We start from the raw sequence: 21,448 nt of genomic DNA, 5'->3' as shown, positions 1-21,448 counted from the left end.
CTTTAGGAGATTTTCCTCTGTCTAGTTCTAGAGGATTCCAGCCCTTTCCCTTGGCCCTTGATGTGTTTGTTCTTTCTGTAGCATCTTGGGTGGTAAGATCAGTGAAGAGCACCTTCTCCTGCTGATTGTATAAGAACAAAGGCAAACGTTGGCCAAAGAATGTATTTTTGTAAGGTGTGACTGACTGTGGAAAAGTCTGGTAGGATTTTTACCTGCTTTGAGGTTTATCATTCCTTAATTGGCAAGATGGAATTGATAATCATTAAATGGCAAGATGGCAAACTTTTGATTTGCAAAATTTACTGTGTAATTTCAAAAATACAGCAGTTGCAGGGAGGAGCAAAATGGCGGGGTGAGCTGACCCGGGATTCTCTGCCCTCCAAAATACAACAAAAGATTGGAAGAACTGAATTTCAGAGAATAAACATAATGCCAGCTCGTTAGAGACCTACAATACCAAGAAGGAGGAGATCATAACCTTGCTTACACCCTCGGAGGTGCCGGAACGGTAGGAGAGAACATCGCTCCCTCCCCTAGAGTCTGCGATTGCTGCGGTGCGGGTCGGGAGGGAGCGGGGGAGGGGCCGCGCGACCGGGGGATCATCCAAGACTCCTGCCGCTGATTCAGTGGAGACCCGCTGACGGGGGGGAAAGCTTCCGTCCGCGGGGACCCTATAAATCAAGGGCCTTGGGAGACCAGAGAACAGAACTGATCTGAACCCAGACCGGCGCATGTGAGTAACAACCCCTCCCCCCTAACAAAGCCAGTGGGCGCAGCCATCTTGCCCCAAGGCGGAGAGCTAACACGCCGCTCTCGACCCCCATCTAGTGGCGACAGGCTGTAACTGCAACTGAATTCTACCACCATGAGAAAAAACCGCTCCTCTACCATCCAGCAATTTATAAAAGCCCCAGACCAGAAGGAAAACAATAAAAACACAGAATTAAGTCCTGAGGACTTGGAATTAGGTAAACTAAGTGATAATGAATTCAGAGCAGCTATAATCAAAAAACTCAATGAGGTAGAGAGAAAGAGAAACAAGCCGAGTTCTGGAGTTACTTCACAAAAGAGATTGAAATCATAAAGAAGAATCAAACAGAATTACTTGAGATGAAAAACACAATAGACCAGATAAAACAGAATATGGATTCCCTGAATGCCCGTGTAGACAACCTAGAGGAGCAAGTCAGCATAATCGAGGACAGACAGGCTGAATGGTGCCAGACAGAGGAAGAAAGAGAACTAAGAATTAAAAAAAATGAGGAAAATCTCCGAGAGATAATGGATTCAATGAGGAGTAAGAACATAAGGATCATAGGAATTCCCGAGAATATGGAAAAGGAAAATGGAGCAGAAAGTGTGCTTAACGAAATTATTGAAGAGAACTTCCCAAATCTAGGGATCGACGGAGAAATGTGTGTAGAGGAGGGTTTTAGATCTCCTAGATTTGTCAATGTAAAAAGACCCACCGCAAGGCACATAATAGTAAAGTTGGCACATAGGAATGATAAGGAAAGAATACTCAGGGAAGTAAGAAAAAAAAAAGAGAATAACCTATACAGGAGCCCCTATCAGACTGTCAGCGGATTTCTCTACAGAAACCCTACAAGCTAGGAGAGAATGGAGTGATATATTCAAAGCTTTAAAGGATAAAAACCTTCAGCCACGAATACTCTATCCAGCAAGAATTTCCTTCAGATATGAGGGAGAAATTAAATCTTTTCCAGACAAACAAAAGTTAAGGGAATTTGTAACTAAAAGCCCTCCACTACAAGAAATCCTCAAGAAGGCTCTCATACTTGAAAAAAGAAAAAAGGGAGAAAGGGAACACAATCCACAGACTAGGGAGACCGATGGATAGAACCAGAACAGGATAGCAAATATTAAACTATAGCATTAGGGTAAAAATAAGGAAACTACCAAAACAAGGACGATCTTAGCACTCTAACTACAAATTAATAAGACGAGTTGGAATAAAAAATGAAAATAATTATTTAGGAGGGGAAGAGCAAAGGGTCTAAATCAGTATTGGTCGAGTAAGTAAGAGACCACCAGAGAATAGACTATATTATACACGAGATTCTAAATACTAACTTCAAGGTAGACACTAAAATAAAGTACAGAACAGAGTCACAAATCATAGATAAGGAAAATCTAAGAAACCCAGCATAAGAAATTGCAGTATTAAATGGGTAGTCTAAAGCACACAGGAAAAGAAACACAGGAAAACAAGATAATGAGCGACAGATTGACAGCATTAAGTCCACATGCATCAATAATCACTCTCAATGTGAACGGATTGAACTCTCCAATAAAAAGACACAGAGTGGCAAAATGGATTAAAGAACAAGATCCAACAATTTGTTGCCTCCAGGAAACACACCTCAGCCCCAAGGACAAACACAGACTCAGGGTGAAGGGGTGGAGGACAATACTTCAAGCAAATAGCAAGGAAAAAAAGGCAGGTGTTGCAATTCTCATATCAGACCAAGTGGATTTCAAAATAAGACAGGTAAAGAGAGACACAGAGGGACAATATATAATGATCAAAGGGACACTTCATCAAGAAGAAATAACACTGATAAATATCTATGCACCCAACACAGGAGCACCAAGATTCATAAAGCAACTATTAACAGACCTAAAGGAAGATGTTAAAAACAACACAATAATAGTAGGGGACCTCAACACCCCACTCACATCAATGGACAGATCATCCAGACAGAAAATCAACAAGGAAATAGTGGAGCTGAATGAAAAACTAAAACAATTGGACTTAATAGACATATATAGATCACTCCACCCTGAAGGAGCTGAATACACATTCTTCTCAAGTGCACATGGAACATTCTCTAGGATAGACCATATGTTGGGAAACAAGACAAGCCTCTACAAATTTAAAAAAATTGAAATAATAGCAAGCATCTTCTCAGATCATAGTGCTATAAGGCTAGAAATTAATTACAAGAAAAAAGCTGAGAAAGGTACAAAGATGTGGAGACTAAACAACACACTACTGAACAAGCAATGGATCATTGAAGAAATTAAAGAAGAAATAAAAAAATACCTGGAAACAAATGAAAATGATAGCATGCCATACCAATTCATATGGGATACAGCAAAAGCTGTATTAAGAGGAAAATTCATCGCAATACAGGCACATCTTAACAAACAAGAAAAATCCCAAATAAGCAACCTTAAAGCACACCTAACTGAACTAGAGAAAAAAGAACAAATGAAGCCCAAAGTCAGCAGAAGGAGAGAAATAATAAAAATCAGAGCAGAAATAAATACTATTGAAATGAAAAAGGCAGTAGAAAGGATCAATGAGACAAAGAGCTGGTTTTTTGAGAAGATAAATAAAATTGACAAACCACTAGCCAGACTTACAAAGAAAAAAAGGGAGAAAGCTCAAATAAACAAAATCAGAAATGAGCGAGGAGAAATAACAACAGACTCTGCAGAAATACAACAGATTATAAGAGAATACTACAAAAAACTATATGCCAACAGAATGGATAACCTAGAGGAAATGGATAAATTCCTGGACTCCTACAATCTCCCAAAGCTCATTCAAGAAGAGGCAGACAATTTGAATAGACCAATCACAAGGAAAGAGATTGAAAGAGCAATCAAAAACATCCCAAAGAATAAAACCCCAGGACCAGATGGCTTTCCTGGGGAATTCTACAAAACTTTCAGAGAGGATTTAATACCTATCCTTTTCAAGCTATTCCAAAAAATTAGGGAAGATGGAACACTTCCTAACACATTCTATGAGGCCAACATCATGCTGATACCAAAACCTGACAAGGACACCACAAAAAAAGAGAACTACAGGCCAATATCACTGATGAACATAGATGCAAAAATTCTAAACAAAATTTTGGCAACCAGAATTCAGCAATTCATCAAAAGAATCATACATCAGGATCAGGTGGGATTCATACCAGGGACACAGGGATGGTTCAACATCCACAAATCAATCAACGTGATACACCACATCAACAAACTGAGGAATAAAAACCACATGATCATCTCAATAGATGCAGAGAAGGCATTTGACAAGATCCAACAGCCATTTATGATAAAAACTCTGAACAAAATGGGCATAGAAGGAAACTACCTCAACATAATAAAGGCCATATACGACAAACCCATAGCCAACATCATACTCAATGGGCAAAAACTGAACCCCATCCCCCTGAAAACAGGAACAAGACAAGGATGCCCTCTATCACCACTCTTATTTAACATAGTACTGGAGGTCCTGGCCAGAGCAATCAGGCAAGAAAAAGGAATAAAAGGAATCCAAATAGGGAGGGAAGAAGTGAAACTCTCACTGTTTGCAGACGACATGATCTTATATATAGAAAACCCCAAAGAATCCATTGGAAAACTGTTAGAAGTAATCAACAACTACAGCAAAGTTGCAGGGTATAAAATCAATTTGCATAAATCGGTAGCATTTCTATACTCCAGTAATGAACCAACAGAAAAAGAACTCAAGAATACAATACCATTCACAATCGCAACAAAAAGAATAAAATACCTTGGGGTAAATTTAACTAAGGAAGTGAAGGACCTATATAATGAAAATTACAAGGCCTTTCTGAGAGAATTGGATGACGACACAAGGAGATGGAAAGACATTCCATGTACATGGATTGGAAGAATAAACATAGTTAAAATGTCCATTCTACCTAAAGCAATCTACAGATTCAATGCCATCCCAATCAGAATCCCAATGACATTCTTCACAGAATTAGAACAAAGAATCCTAAAATTCATATGGGGCAACAAAAGACCCCGAATTGCTAAAGCAATCCTGAGAAAAAAGAACAAAATGGGAGGCATCACAATCCCTGACTTCAAAACATACTACAAAGCTACAGTAATCAAAACAGCATGGTACTGGTATAAAAACAGGTGCACAGATCAATGGAACAAAATTGAAAGCCCAGAAATAAAACCACACATCTATGGACAGCTTATCTTTGACAAAGGAGCTGAGGGCATACAATGGAGAAAAGAAAGTCTTTTCAACAAATGGTGCTGGGAAAACTGGAAAGCCACATGTAAAAGAATGAAAATTGACCATTCTTTTTCACCATTCACCAAAATAAACTCAAAATGGATTAAAGACCTAAAGGTTAGACCTGAAACCATAAGGCTTCTGGAAGAAAACGTAGGCAGTACACTCTTTGACATCAGTATTAAAAGGTTCTTTTCGGACACCATGCCTTCTCAGAGAAGGGAAACAATAGAAAGAATAAACAAATGGGACTTCATTAGATTAAAGAGCTTTTTCAAGGCAAATGAAAACAGGATTGAAACAAAAAAACAACCCACTAACTGGGAAAAAATATTTGCAAGTCATATATCTGACAAAGGCTTAATATCCTTAATATATAAAGAACTCTAGCAACTCAATCACAAAACATCAAACAACCCAATCAAAAAATGGGCTGGAGACATGAACAGACATTTCTCCAAAGAAGATATACTGATGGCCAATAGGCACATGAAAAGATGCTCATCATCGCTGATCATCAGGGAAATGCAAATCAAAACTACACTAAGATATCACCTTACACCCGTTAGAATGACAAAAATATCTAAAACTAATAGCAACAAATGTTGGAGAGGTTGCGGAGAAAAAGGAACCCTCATACACTGCTGGTGGGAATGCAAACTGGTGCAGCCACTATGGAAAACAGTATGGAGATTCCTCAAAAAACTAAAAATAGAACTACCATACGATCCAGCCATCCCACTACTGGGTATTTATCCAAAGAGCCTGAAGTCAGCAATCCCAAAAGTCCTGTGCACCCCAATGTTTATTGCAGCACTGTTTACAATAGCCAAGACGTGGAAGCAACCTAAGTGCCCATCAACAGATGAATGGTTAAAGAAGATGTGGTACATATATACAATGGAATACTACTCAGCTGCAAAACAGAACAAAATCATTCCATTTGCAATAACATGGATGGACCTTGAGAGAATTATGTTAAGTGAAATAAGCCAGCAAGAGAAAGATAATCTGTGTATGACTCCACTCATATGAGGAATTTAAAACTATGGACCAAGAACAGTTTAGTGGATACCAGGGGAAAGGTGGGGTGGGGGGTGGGCACAAAGGGTGAAGTGGTGCACCTACAACATGACTGACAAACATTAATGTACAATTGAAATTTCACAAGGTTGTAACCTATCAATAACTCAATAAAAAAAAAGTGAAAAGAAAAAAAAAAAAAACAAGGACCCTGGGGTCCATAAAGCACCTCCCTGCAAAAAAAAAAAAAAAAAAAAATACAGCAGTTGCTTAGTGGATATAAAGTTCAGGTCAATATCCTTACTTCTGGAACCACCTTAAGGTTTTGCATCATTGCCAGATGGGGCGCAAGCTCTTACAACTGAAGATTTTGTTTCCTTTCCTTGTTCTTTGCAGCAAAAGTAATTAGGATTGAAATGGCGGTTTTTACCCTATAATTCACAAATGAGTGAGGCAGGTATTAACCTGCGGTGAAGTGGTTTTAATGACTCACAACACAATATCTGAGTCCTAGTGGCAAAGGACAATTGTTAGAGGGTTATAATTTAGAGATTAGTAAATGTCTTAGACACAGCTTATAAACGTGGTTCAGTTTTCCCTTGGGACAACATAGTTTTTCTTAGATTTTTTAGCTTAAAAATAAATATATATATTGTGTGTGTGTGTGCGCGCGCTATTTACACTGAAGTACAAAAATAGCCAGGGGGCAATTTGATGTTAGTATTAGTTGAACATTTCAAGTCAAGATATGAAACTGAGCAATAGAGTCAAAATGTAAACTCTAGATTCATTGCTTATTGCAAATGGAAGATGGGTGAGCAGATGAAGGATCGTTCCCTGATTTCGCATGATTTTAGAACAGACTCATGCTGGAAGAGAGAGTTAATGATTACATCCACCCCCCAACCCCTCTGCTTTTCCACCTCTCCTCCTCTCAGCCATTATTATAAAAGCGTTAAATTATAAGAGCACCTTAGAGGCCTCATCACTTTTTCCCTAGAGAGTTCTATGGTTTCTCAGCAAAACAAAGGAAACAAGGCAGTACAGTTTCTCTTTTTTCCCCAGTATTCTTTCCTTCTTTTTCATCCAACTTAAAGGTATGTGTACTTTCTTTTTACCACCTACTGCTTCAGCTTGACAAGGCAACTCTCATTAAAAAGTGGGAGTAACAGAACTGTGGAAGGTCATCATTGGAAAGGCCCTGCTTCTCCAATGATGCTTTTACACTTGACTCCTTCTGAGGCTAGTAGAGAGAGAAGAGGCAAAAGCAAGTCAGCAGATGCTGACTCTGAATATATATTGCCATATTAATGTGTTGTAGTTAAGAGTCGAAGAAAATTGGGGCTCTTTTGCTGCCGTGTGGCCTGAAATAAAAATTTAAGCTAAGAAAGGAGCATAAAGGGGCCCTAGGGATCTGGAAAAAAGATTCTCCACACTTAAAATTTGGGATGAGTGGTTTTGAAGTATTTTTATCAGGATAATGCTGAAAATGGCCCAGTCTTCAGGCCTCATAGAAGAGTTTTCTTTCTTCTCTTCTTTCCATTGATGGGGCAGAGTAAACAGGTTTCTGTTTTTCATACTCCTTAAAATTGCAAGGAAGAATTAAAATATATAATTCAAGAGATCCAGATTCTAAATACTGTGTGAGCAGAGAGGCCCTCATGGCTGCCGCCCTGTAACTGACCCAACGGGCCCTTCAAGGGTGTTGGTTTCAGAGCGAGGCCAGGTGGCAGCCTTCCCGGCATTAGCAATAACAACTGCGTGGTTGCATTGCGTTCCACAGCTTATCGAATTCTCCGCTGAGTGCACTTTCAAATTATTTTAAATATATGATATTTGTTTACGTAATATTTTATACTGAGCCACAGAAGGGGCGGGGGGTGTGGTGTGTGTTGGAAAATACAGCAATAAAAGTATCCCGAGGATATATATTTATATATTGTAAATAAGGTTGTTTCTAAAGCATTAACATTGTTTATCTAAAAAACACTCAAAGGCTTAGATCAAAATCACTTTTAATTCTTATGGACAAATGGCAATGGAGATTTTGTTAGAGGTTATTGAACAGTTCTGTGGCTTTAAAAACAGCTGAATCAGCTGGGCGGGAGCAGTAAGGGAATGACTTAATTGATCATCTGCCCAGCAGTTGTTTCTCTTTATCAAATGTGTCCCTGGTGGGATCTGACTCACCTGTCAATATCTCAGTGAACTGTCATTTTTAACAAGTATAGGAACTACGGCTTGAGACAGAATGAGATTAAAATAGCTTTACTCTGTTGTGATTGCTTTTAATGGAAACCTTTTGATTAAGTCCCTGCTACATTACCCATCTGAATGTTCTCTGCGGATGTCTATGTGTGTATCTTTTACTTGTAAATATTTCCTGAGGGGTGTCTTACAGAAGGTGTCTCTAAAAAAACTGTTTTATCTGCTATTGAATGAAAGTAGAGACCGACTTTTGATCTGGAGTTTAAACTGAACACTTTTCTTGCTTTGATAATTTGCCGGTGTCCTTAGGGATAAAGGTAGAAAAAATACTTATTCTACCTTAAGCAAGACACAATTACATAAATTCAGCTGTACGGTACTTTAGGGCATCCTAAAGACAAGTATAAATGATTAAAGTATGAGGCACTTTGCCTGCATTCCCTTCGATGACCTGAGCCTCAGAGGGAGCAGGAAGTTGGGGATCTGAACCTGGTGCTGTTTGTAGGGTGACCTAGTTCCTGAGGCCTCCGTAGCCAGGATGTGTGACTCTGAGGTTTAAAGGTAAACATAATTTAAGCATAATGGCTCGTATGTGTAAGCCAACTCTTCTTCTGATGCTCTACCTAGGAAATAAGAATCCATTTCAATGCTGGAGAAATGCCTGTCTTCATAGGACTATTCCTATGCCGCATTTACTGAAGGGATTTTTAAAGGTAATTTTGTCTGTATGTGACTTTCTTCTTTCATGCTGACTTCGGAATCCAATCCTGAGGTCAGATGTGGCTCATGTGCCTGAGGTGGGAGTCTTTTCCAGCATTACCTTTGAGATGTGTGCTCTGACAGCAGAGCTGGAGGAGGCAAATTGAGATTATCTGAAGTGTGCCCGCCCCTCTTTCTTCTTCAGGCCTCTTTTTGAAACGGCTCTGTGCGGCTGGCGCTGATTACATCCCATCCCTCAGCAATGTACTGTATAGAGATGGTGGTCATCATTAAAACAAACCTTAAGCAGTGTAACACCCTGAGAAGGGCTTAGTTTTGGGGGTCAGACAAATCTAGGTTTCAAAATCATGCAGCCTGCTAGTAACTATGGGGCATAAATGATCTCTCTGGGCCTCAGTTTTCTCATCTGTAAAACAGAGATGGCCATATCTAACTCAGAGTGTTGCTGTGGAATTAATGAAGTAATAAATGTAGAATGTTTAGCAAAGTGCTTGGCACATAGTAGGTGCTTAATAATTGGCATCCATCCATTAGTATAATACTCATGAGCTATTTATTGAGCAGTAACTAGGTACTAATTCTAGGCTCGCTGGGGGTAAAGAAATGTGTGAGACTGCTTCCAGAGCTAAAGACCTGATAGAAAGAGGCACTTGCCTGTGAAAATTGAGCTAAATACAGAAGGAAGGTGTGTTACGGCCAACATGTACTCCAGGGCTCCTTGAGGTTCCTGTTCATGGTGAATCAAGGAGTTTGGGCCAGAATGTAAATCAGTGAACTGCTTTACTCCAGGAAGACAGCCTTGCTGTGAAGCAAAATGTCCACTGAACTACCCAGTGTACTTAGTGAAGCAGTTGATTTCCATTTTGGCCCAAGTCTGGCCCTAAAGAGTTGTCCCATCCTTGGGCCATGCCTTGAGAATCCCTGCTGTTGGAGTCTGTGTTATGTCTGCCACTTGGGGGAGCCACTTCTCTTTGGGCTAGACTATATTTTGGATCTTTCACAGACAATCTGACATAATGTTGGGACAAAATGGAGAGTTTGTTAAATTTATGTCAGACACTTTGTGCTCCATTAAATGTAATAAGGCGGGATGTAACCACATTGCTTCCAGCCCTGTGCTTGAAGATGAGCATCTTCTATAGCCAGAAGCTGTGTCTCAACACCACGATCCATGGCAGTGGCGGCAGTGCGTTCTCCTGCCTCTTTGCAAGGGTTCTTAATCATATTTTTTGTGTCACGGAACCCTTTGGCCAAATGTTATATCTATGGACTGTTTCTCACACAATGATGTTTTTAATTGTATAAAATAAAATCTGTAAGGTTACGAAGGGAACAAATTATATTGAAATACACTTAGCAAAATGTTAAAAATTGTGGTAGTAATATATGTGTTTCATTATTCATGTATCAAATAAGATCTAGCAGCAGGTCTAAGAGCTACCATCATTTTGAAGAAGTGATGAGTGTAAATAACATTTTGACATATCTACAAGTGAAAACATCTGTGTTTTCATAGGTAACAAAGTCACAAGTACTGCTAACACTATTGTGGTTTGTTGGTTGAATTCTAATAGAAGGAAATGCCAGAGTTTCAGTTAGAGCTTAGTGAAAATAAATATGTATTCTTTACTCATCCAAGTTCAAGGGCCCCCTGTATTCATTCTCTGGTTAAGAACCTCTGTGTTGGGCATACCAAGCAGGAGAAAAAGGGGAGTTCTGAACCTTTTTATTACTTTTCCTGGGACAGATATTTTGGGCTCATAATAAAATCCAATTATAATTTCAGTCCCTCGTGAAATTCTATTATAATTTCCTTTTGCTTTATTTGGAATACAAAGGAGCAAGTTTTCCCCCTAATCTATTTGTGGAGACCTACATTTCACAAAGGACTTAAACAAAGGCATCTCAGGCAGAAGATTTGCATAAAATATTCATTTCTCCCAATGTAATTAGATGGATGCCTTTTCAGGAAAAGTTCTTGCTTGCAAAGATCATCATAGGTCATATCTATTTCCAAGAGGAGGGAAATTTGTTATGTGAAGAAGCTAGAGAGTTTAGGGCCCCTTGGGGGTGGTGGGGGGGATTTCTTGAGGAAGCTCCAAACAGAGCCCAAGAGAGAAAGGCAACTTCAAGGACTAGGGTGATCAGAGGAGGCTTCTTGGAGGGAGAAACAGACCAGAGTTCAAAAGGGAAGCCTTGAGTTAGGTAAGAGATGGGAGGCGTGTTAATGGGAGTGGTGAGATCAGGTAGCTTTGGCCCAAGTGAAGCTGTTCAGCGAGTCAGTTTGGACAGGAAGGTGGAGATGGTTGTGATGGACCTTCGCTGATAGGCTGGGGGTATGGGATGTTACTGGCAGAGGGGAGTCATTGAAGTCTTTTAATAGGAAGGAGATAAAGAAATTTCTGATTTTGGAATATCAACGCAACCACAATGTGTGGATGAATTGGGACTGGGAAGAAAATATGGACAATAGTTTTAGGACAGATGGCAAGACTGAATGGAGAAAATTACACCTACTTTTCCTATCCTTATGTCTCCCATAATTGCCTAAGGATAGGATTCACCTGGAGAGCTTATTAATTATACAGGTTGCCAAGATTCTCCTCTGCAAATTATAACCCCAGTAGGTCTGGGATTCGACAGGGAATTTCTTACTTTTAAAACAGTTCCATGTGATTTTATCTTCAGATAAGTTGGCAAACACTCCACAGGAATGCTTGGCTGGTCAGATGTGAAATTGTATACGAGGGGGTCAAAGCAAAAATTGCACTGGACACAGTTAAATAGACAGAGAAGACTTTGTTCAAGGCTGTCATCATAGGGGAGAGGAACCAGAACTCAGTCAAACTCAACGCCACTGAAACAAAGGGCAGGAAGAAAATACTAGAGACTTTAGGGGAGCGATTGATCCCTGGGATGTGTTGAGCAATTGAGTTCTTCCCAAATTTGCAGCTGTTTCTCTCTGATCAGGCCACCTGTGTTTGCTAATTGGCGCCCACCAATTAGCAAGTGAGGCCTCCACCTTCCCACAGAGACTCTCAAACGGGAGCACTATCTTTCTGGTTGATTAGATCTCACAGGCTTCTAATCCTTGAGAAAGACACTCCTGGGTTGTAAAACTTGCAAGAGGCTGGAAGAAGATTTACATCTCAGTGGGGGAAAGAAAGAATTTACACTTCCAGGTTTTCTGAAGTAAATACTCTAAGAAAAGGGGAGTCGGGTCTATAGTGAGGAAGATGCCTGTCTAAAGTTTAGTCAAGCTGACAGGAATGTTAACGCCATCGTGGTCAAGGATAAGGTACTACCACTGCTGCTACTACTGTCTTGAGGGTAGATTCTTCCTGATAGAGAATGGAAAGGAAGAATCAATATTAGGAAAGAAAAATCAACATGACTCCTAACCTCATGTTGGGAGTTGGTGAGGGGGCTACAGAAAAGTGAGCAATCAGTGTCTAGTGACCCTAGACATGGGAAAATGAGGTGCAATGACAGAAATGGAATTTCCAGTTGGCAGGCAGAGTGCTGGTGCCAAATGACCCAGGCCCACTTGGTAAACCGTAACTCTTAGGTTCCTTTGGTAGAAACAGCACCTGACCGTCAGCTCTGGTAGTTGACGGGAGAGAGTGAAAGCAGCAGGGCTGTGGAAGCCTCCCCTGGAGCGTGGCCCTTTCTGACAGAAACTGCACAGCAGCGTGCACTGTTCGTGAGTGGTTCACACCCTGTGTTAGCTTCACCTGAGTCACACACACACACACATAGTGACACCCCGTATACATACTGAAGTATTTCAAAGTAAATTACAGGCATTTTAGCAGCTGAGTTTTATGGAAAACTGAGGACTTTCATTTAGCTCAAGCTGTATTTGAAATTTTTGAGAAAACTCGAGTGAGGAGGTCAGAGCTTTTAGAGACAGCCTGCGGAATGATCTCTGAAGAGCGGACAACGGAAACCGTGGAAATGGATAAGATTTCCACAAAGTTACTGGGGATGTATGACATTAATGTCTTTCTTTTTCCAAAGGAGTAAATGTAAAAGGGGAAGAATGGAGGTCTAACAATTCACAGTCCTCTAAGCAGGAGCGGATGGCCCCAGGGTTGCCTGTTCCAGAGAGGTCTCTGATGCTAAGAGCTGTGAAAGGTACAATTGATTTGCTCTTGGAACACGCAGCAGAGAAGAGCATCAGCAAAGTGGATTGGGCAAGTCAGATGCAGGATGTAAGAGGGAATGGTAAAACAGAAGCCAGGAGTCAGGAAGTCTGGCTTTGAAGGAAAGTAAGATGTAGGGAGAGAGCAAGCAAGACACAGGATAAGTTTACTGGGGACGTGTGATGTTAATGTGTTTTACTTTTTTCCAATTGCTTTCTTTAGTGCTCAGAAATGAGTGAACAATCAGAAAAAAACAGTTCTACTCCAGAGGGACACACAGGTCGAAGTTCTCCTGAGAAAAACTGTCAAATCGGACAGAAGCAACTGGTATGGCATATGGATGTTATGATTCCATGGTGTTCGCGGAGTTCCCAGCTTGGGAATCTCTGATATGCCCTGGTCTTGGGTGGGAAGGTGGGCTCAGTCAGGACTCCAAGGGAGGGTCTCTGCTCCCCCGTGTTCCCCCATGCTCCCCCTCCTCTTAACGCTGCTCACCGCTAGGCTGGTCTCCCCTCACCTGTCTCCTCTCAGTCCCCTGATTTTCAGCCCAGTGTACTGTGCAGTAAAAACCTGCCCTTTAGGAAGAATATTTGTAGAGAATATAGTCAAGTGTTTTTCTTTAACAAACCCTTGGTTTTTTTCCTATTACGTGTTAGTCATGGTTCTAAAATTTTGTATATAGTCATGCACCACATATTGACGTTTCAGTCAACGATGGACCACATATACAACAGTGGTCCCGTAAGATTAGAACCATATAGCCTAGCTGTGTAGTAGGCTCTACCATCTAGGTTCGCAGTGAGTACACTCTACAATGTCCACACAATGACGAATCTCCTGATGACACGTTTCTCAGAATGTATCCCCATTGTTAAGCAATGCACAACTATATATTAATTTACTTAATCCTTATCACAAGATATTATTGTTAACCTCTTTCACAAAAGGAGAAACTGAGGCTTAGAGAAGTAAGAATTTGCTCGAGGCACATCATTAACGAATGGCAGAGCCAAGATTTGAATACAAGTTCAAATAGTAATAGTAATCTATAGTAATAGATGGTAGTAAGTTGTACTTATTTCACAGCTATACCTAAACAGAATTGTTTCATAAGGTTAAGTTTGTAAAACAAACCCATACACACACATCAGAATGAAATTTTAAAGAAACATATTTACGTTATTTTAGACCAATTATTATTAAACTAAATAGACTATAGAAAAGTCTGAGATTCTGTTACTAATTTTTTACATTAAAATTCGTACATTAAAAGTTTCCCTTGTTTCCAGGTGTAGTATTTTCATGTATATGTTACCCTGTATGTTTTGGGGACACTCAGATTATTTTCTTCTAAAATCCTTCAAAAGAGCATTCCTTTCCCTCATGACATGTGCCTCGTGTTCAAAATAAGTTACCAGGATTGATTGGAGCATCTTTGTTGCTTCTCTTTCCAAGGAGGCCTCATTTAATTTCAAATTGTAAATATCCCCAGAGACCTTTGAAAATTTCCACTAACACTCCAGAAAGTCATTCTAGCAAGATTTTCTTCTTCAAATGTGGCTTTGACTGAGAGTGGATCCTTCATGTGGCTGTGTCCTGCATCGGAGCCCTGATGGAGTCCACACTCCCAGGGTAGTGAGTAGTTCAGAAACCCGCCCCAGAGCACTGAAAGGGAGGGCTGGTATGCTTTTGGGTTCTCACTGTGGTTTGAGATACTTTACCTGGGCTTCTTCAGCTAACAACTGTGGAATAGCCTTTCCTCCCTGTCCTACTCTGCCATAATAATGCTAATTCTGACTTCCATCCCCAATAGATTTGAGAAGGCGACTGGTGTTTTGCAGATATAAAAGGAATTCTGTTCCTGATTGGTTGGTTCTCACATTTTTATTATATGAGTTTTATACTATGTATTTATTCAGAAAGAATGACATAATTTACATCATCTTTTGAAACTTAATCAGATTAAACTGTTTATTTCTCTAGATAAAACATCTATCGTTTCATGCCATTATGGTAAAAGTTATAGAAAATTCCTTTTGATACAATGTAAAATTTGGTTCTTATACTAATAGATTTTATTTGTTTCATAGCAACAGATAGAACGGCAGTTAAAATGCTTGGCGTTTCAAAACCCTGGACCACAGGTAGCAGACTTTAACCCCGAAACAAGGCAGCAGAAAAAGAAAGCACGGATGTCAAAGATGAATGAATATTTTTCTGTAAAACACAAGTAAGATCATGATTTATTACATTTGATCTGTGGGATTATAAAATGCGTGAGTTTTCCTTGACAAAGTAATTAAAGGTTGCCTCTTTTCATGATTTTAAAATATCTTTTCTAAAGGATAATATTACCCTATAATAGATTTTAAATCTCCTTGTCTGCTGACACCTGAATTTCCTGGTGGGTGTGGGAGCTCTCATTCCACAGATGAAATGCTTCAAGTGTAAATCCTCATTGGAATGCATTCTCACGAAAGTGTGATAATCAGGCAAGCAGACATAATCGTCCTCAATCTTCTCTGCTTTCTTAGGAGAGGGAAGAGGATGGAACAGCATTATTTAACTGAACAGAAAGTTAGCAAGTGTCTGGAAGTTAGCAACTTCAAGAAATGGACTATAATTCCAAAGTAGGAATCAATTTAAAAAAAAAGTCTTCAAAATCCTTTGGCCTAGAGTAATAGCTTTAGTAGGAAAGATGATTAAAAGTAAGAAAGTGTATCATTCAAAGGAGAAATAATATAACCATGGGAATGGATTCAGGTATCAAGCGGGCACAGAAGTTTGTGAGTACAATGATTGCTCGTGCACCAGAAGTATAAACTAAGCAACCATAAAGGAAAAGTTTGATGAATTCAACTGCATTAAAATTAAGAATTTATGCTCATTATAAGACACCCTAAAAATAATGAGACACAAATCACAAGGTGGGAGAAGTTATTTACAATTAAAAAAAATCAGTATCCAAAATATAGTGAGAATCCTACAAGTCAATAAGAAAAAAGGTAAACATCCTAAAAGAAAAACGAACCAAACTCTCTATGAAATAAACAGATATTTCATAGAAGAAAAGGTTAAACGTTCAGGATACTAACCCTCATCAGTACAGTATGGGGAAGTGCCCCACTCCCCAGATAGGCCAAGAGTTTAGTCTGATGACATCAATATTGATGAAGCTACAGGACACAAACTGAGTGCAAAATGGTACAACCACTATTTAAAAACAGCTTGGCATTAGCTATGTCCCTTACAACCTAACATCTTGGCTCCTGGGTATATGTCCTAGAAAAACTCTTATACATGTGCAACAAGAGACATGTTCAAGAATTTCCTAGCATCACTGCAATAGCAAAGAAAATAAAGTAGTAATAATCCAAATGCCCATCCATATTGGAAAAGCTAAGTAACTTGTATATTCATACAGTGGAGTACATATAGAAGTGAAAATATTTGAATACAGCTACATGTAGCATCGTGGATGAATCTCAAATCATGAGGTAGAATGAAAAAGCAAATTACGGAAGGGAAAAATGAAATATGATTGGAGATACGTAGACATGTGGCATAAGTAAAACAAGGAGATGATTTTCATACTATCAAGGTGAGGTTCCTCTCGGAGGTTGGGGTAAAGGGATGCAATGGGTGGGGCACGAAGAGGACCTCAAAGGTGCAACACTCTTTTATTAAGCTGGACCGTGGGCACATGGACATTTCTTTTCTTCTTTTTCTGTGCATGCGTGCTCTGTACACTTTCGTATGTATGATAGTTCAGAATTTTACAAAAGATAGCCTCAGATGGGCAGGAAACTATAAAATCTGTGTCTTGATGTCTGAGTGAAGGCAAGGGAGAAGGACAGAATCTGATCTGTGTTCTCTGTTGGCTTCACCACCACGTACTCCCATCATTCCTGTAATAGATTTTAAATCTCCTTGTCTGCTGACACCTGTATTGCCTGGTGGGCGTGGGAGCTCTCATTCCACAGATGAAATGCTTCAAATGTAAATCCTCATTGGAAGCATTCTCGCTGAAGTTGATAATCAGGCAAGTATACATAATGGTTCTCAACCTTCTCTGCTTTATTAGGAGAGGAAAGTGGATGGACTGCATTACTTTTTTTTTTAAACATTCTTTTTTTCAAAGATTGGCACCTGAGCTAACATCTGTTGCTAATCTTTTTTTTCTTCTTCTCCCCGAAGCCCCCCAGTACATAATTGTATATTCTAGCTGTAGGTCCTTCTAGTTGTGGCATGTGGGATGTCGCCTCAGCATGGCTTGATGAGCGGTGCTAGGTCTGCACCTGGGATCTGAACCAGAGAAACTCTGGGCTGATGAAGCCCAGCGCACGAGCTTAACCATTCGGCCACGGGCGGCCCCCTAGGGACTGCATTACTTAACTGAGCAGGAAGAAAGGAGGCCTTATGCGTGCTTGGGGATCAAAGGTGCAGAAGTTCATAGTTCCACCACTAGCTTAGGGCTAGCCTTTTTTGACTTCAACTGGTAATAATAGATACAAGCTGTACAGAGGTACTTTTGTCACTCTAAGGCTTTCAAGCAGCTCAATTTTGAAGGATTTATTTCAGAATGGTTTGGCCTTGAGAGGGTGGTGGAATTCTCGTGAAAGCCTTTTGCCTTCTGGACATGTTGTAGAGGCTGACAGTCAGTGTGGGAACCGAAAGCCGGGTGTAGACTCTGGTGCTCTCCTCTGGCACAGAACTTCTTGCCTTCACTCAGAGCTTACAGCGAACCCTACCATTTTGATCGCCTGCTTCCTCCCTCCACTCTGGGTAAGAAAACAGAAAAGAACAGAAACAAGGGCACCTGGAGACTGTTAGCAAAGGAGGTTTTGCGTTTAGTTTGTTTGTTGATGATGATGTAGTAACTGACAGTTCTAATTTTTGAGTCATTAAAAAATGTAATTGCATTCACTATAGTGCTGTTTCTTAAGAAAGAAAAAAAGTAATTTATTAGGGAAAATTCTATCAAGAACAGCTATATTTTAAAGAAAAATTTGGGGCATTCGTAGGAGGAAACTTTTGATAGCTTTTCATTAGTTATTCCTCATAATTTGCTTAGGTGGAATATTACACTCCCAAGCATGCTAGAAAAATGAAGTGTTACTCTTGATAACAAGCCTGGCTACATCGGAAGTTGGTGGCACATTGAATTTTCCAGGACATTGCTGTCAGAATATTCTGAAGGGTTGCTGGGTAATCTTTAGGGTGGTTTCCTCAGAGTAAAGGGATCATATTTATGAAGTTTGCTTCGTAATTATTTATTCTCGATGTCGAGGAAAATCGCACTGTCATGTAGTGTCATTCTTTTTCTTTGCAGGGCTATGAAGAAGTACGACAAAAGCGGCAGGCTCATGTGCAACGACGCTGACCTGTGTGACTGCCTGGAGAAGAACTGCCTGGGCTGCTTCTACCCCTGCCCCAAGTGCAACTCCAACAAGTGCGGGCCCGAGTGCCGCTGCAACCGGCGGTGGGTCTATGACGCCATCGTCACCGAGTCTGGGGAGGTCATCAGCACGCTGCCATTTGATGTTCCCGACTAGGAGCTTTTACATGTGGACTGATTTGTATCTTCTTCCTTATATTTAAGCCAACCTCTTTCTCTTGGATGAGTTTTAGGGGTTGGGGAAAATGTTGGAATAACATACTTAAGACTCATGTTCTCTGAAGCTGTAGGACAGTGGAGAATGGCAGTCATTCTCTAAACTTCTTACGGTGTCTTCTCAAATTCCTTCACTTGTAACCAAAGAGAGTGACAGTGAGTGGATATCAGCATCAACACCTCCATCTCTACTCTGCTCTCAAATTAAAAATCTCTTTTCTCTTTTCTGGTAGTTGAGAGTATGTAGTTTTAAGATTTTCAGGGGCTGCCCAAGTGGTTAAGTTCCCATGCTACGCTTTGGTGGCCTTCGGTTTGTCAGCTCAGATCCTGGGCTCCAACCCACACTCTGGTGGCTCATCAAGCCATGCTGAGGTGGCGTTCCACATAGAAGAACTAGAATGACCCACAACTAGGATATACCACTATGTACTGGGGCTTTGGGGAGGAAAAAAAAAGAGGGAGATTGGCAACAGATGTTAGCTCAGGGCCAATCTTCCTCACGGCTTCCCCCAACATTGCGCCCCCCCCCCCCCCGCCCCCCGCATACCTTAAAAAAAAAAAGAATTAAAACACGTTTGAAAAAGAACGATTTTCAGAATTCGGTACACATCATCAGTTCTAAATCAGTATTGCTATTTGGATTTTAAAAAACCAAAACCTTGTAGCTTTGAACTGTATATCTGTAGTCTTATTTTTTATGGTTAACATTTTAATAGCATTAAAATTAAATTTGGTAATACTTGGCAGTATTTTTGTTAAAACTTGTATTTTGCTTTTAAAATTGATTAGAACTTGAGTTTCCTAAAAGCCAGAGTTTAATTTTTTTTTTTCATTTCAGGATCAGTATTTCAGAATTTTTTTCAAAAGGAAATTTAAGTTATTCTATAAAAGCATGCTGGTGTATGTTTGCTAATTGAGTGTATCGACATGCAGTTGGCTAGATACCTGATGTGTTTTTTCAGTTGTGATACATTGTAGGAGGTTTACAGAAACTTGAACTCAGCCTTCTTTGAATTTGTTTCTATAACAGAGTCTTGTTTACCCTAAGTCAGTGGTTCTTATACTCCCCTTTGCATCAGAATCAGCTGGAAGACTTGTTGCAACATAGATTTTTGCTCTCCCACACCCTGAGTTTCTGATTCATTAGGTTTGGGGCAGGGCTCAATAATTTGCATTTCCTGGGTGATGTTGATGCTCCTAGTGTGGGGCCCACACTTTCAGAACCACTTGTTTAAGTTATATTAGATAGACAATATATGCAAGTGTTTAAATGGAGTAATTTGTAAATTTTTTAAAAATTAAGGGCATTTGATTTTAAAGTAAACTTGAAATGTTATAAATAGAGTTTTCAGGGTTTAGTTCTTCTTCATAATCAGTTTCAAAAGCACTTATTTCTGCACAATCCATATGGGCCAGGGAAGGTTCCTAATAACTCGAGACTTGTTACTTGACAGTATGTTTTGGGACTAGAGAAACAAAAATCCTAAAAGTCATGCTGTGACTACAGTACTCCTGTATGGGTAGCAGGAGAACTTATTCTGTTTTTCATAGAATTTACTGGGTTTTCCAGATTCAACTCACTTTTACTGAGTATCTATGGTGAGCCAAACATGTACCCAGTGGTTCCAATTCATTCCCTTTAACCCTTACTGCCCCGTGAGGAGGTTATGAAAGCAAATCGCCCCCGTCAGATCCTTTGAGATTCTCACTGGAACCTGCAGCCTGAAACCAGTCAAAAAGAGGAGAGGCCTTTTTGGGTCTATATTTTGTTTTGTTTTGAGAGTAATTGTTATTTTGTAAATGGCTGACCAAATGAATAATTTTATTTATTTTAGGACCATAATTTTAAAGTTGAAAAGGAATCTTATAGGTTGTCTAACAGATTAGTCAACAAATATTAACCAAGAAGCTGCTCTGTTGTTCTCTGCTCTGTTGATCTAGGGGATGGAGCTGTGAGCAACACCCAGCTGGTTTCTGTCTTCATGGGGTTCATGGACATAAACCAGTCTTTTGGTTGTTTCATTATTTTTAGAACTGAGGAAATTTAGACCCAATGAGATGAAGTAACTTGGTTAAGGACATACAGACGAACTGGCAACCTTGGTGCTTTGAGCCCTAAGACTGGGTCAGTGTTCTTTGCATGACGCCAAGTATTTCCCTAATTTGCCTGATGGTAAAACTCATCCAGGTGCTTTTAGTAATACTCATTCCTGAGCCCCATCCCAAACCTCAGGGATCAGAACCTCTAGGGAAGAGGTCTGGGAGTCTACCCTTTCAAACAAGCACCTCAGGGACGTCCCACGATCGGGTAATTTTGAGAAATTCTGCCTTATCTCTAGTTGTCCAATTTTCATATTGAAAAGTAATTTTAGGCAAATTAACGCAAAATATCTTTCCCTTTGGCTCTTGTCATTGTCTTAAATATTCGATGAGATAATCTGGTTTAAAATGATCTGGTTTAAAAAGTGTGTTGGCAATTACATTGGTAAGTATTTCAAGTAAAGCAAAAATAAAGTAAAAAAACTGCATAATTACTAAGCAGACACTTCATACTGCTTTTATGGAAACCTAGTAAAACATTTGATGAAGTGCTCTTTTAGAAATTAGGTTATTCATCTCGATCTAATGCCAATTCAGTGAGTTTTTAAAACCTCCTGCCCTAAATGATTATCGCAAAAATAAATTTATGTGAATTGTCAGAAA

At 39.8% G+C, this 21,448-nt stretch overlaps 1 protein-coding gene and 1 long non-coding RNA gene across 4 annotated transcripts in view; one reads left to right on the top strand and one right to left on the bottom strand.

The window, feature by feature from the left end:
- LOC138917320 (uncharacterized) overlaps positions 1–572 on the bottom strand; it is an 8,904-nt gene extending 8,332 nt beyond the window's left edge. Inside the window, exon 1 of the long non-coding RNA XR_011425142.1 lies at positions 479–572. This is a non-coding gene — a long non-coding RNA (uncharacterized lncRNA). The remainder of the gene's footprint in view (positions 1–478) is intronic.
- On the top strand, positions 557–21,448 carry ARL14EPL (ADP ribosylation factor like GTPase 14 effector protein like). 3 transcript variants are annotated; one of them, XM_070233222.1, is made up of 5 exons: positions 594–733; positions 8,894–8,979; positions 13,354–13,458; positions 15,222–15,361; positions 18,464–21,448. In XM_070233222.1, the coding sequence occupies exons 2-5, from the start codon at positions 8,950–8,952 to the stop codon at positions 18,684–18,686; spliced, it is 498 nt and encodes a 165-aa protein (XP_070089323.1). In that variant the 5' UTR covers positions 594–733; positions 8,894–8,949; the 3' UTR covers positions 18,687–21,448. The 3 variants fall into 3 exon arrangements, with proteins under 3 accessions (XP_023474134.1, XP_070089323.1, XP_001504608.3); XM_023618366.2 differs by lacking the exon at positions 8,894–8,979 and having other exon boundaries at positions 557–733; XM_001504558.5 differs by lacking the exon at positions 594–733 and having other exon boundaries at positions 8,780–8,979.

This window comes from Equus caballus, chromosome 14 (genome assembly GCF_041296265.1).
Source record: "Equus caballus isolate H_3958 breed thoroughbred chromosome 14, TB-T2T, whole genome shotgun sequence".
NCBI classification, from domain to species: domain Eukaryota; kingdom Metazoa; phylum Chordata; class Mammalia; order Perissodactyla; family Equidae; genus Equus; species Equus caballus.
The sequence above is the reverse complement of the archived record's forward strand: the minus strand, read 5'-3'. Positions and strand labels throughout refer to the sequence as shown.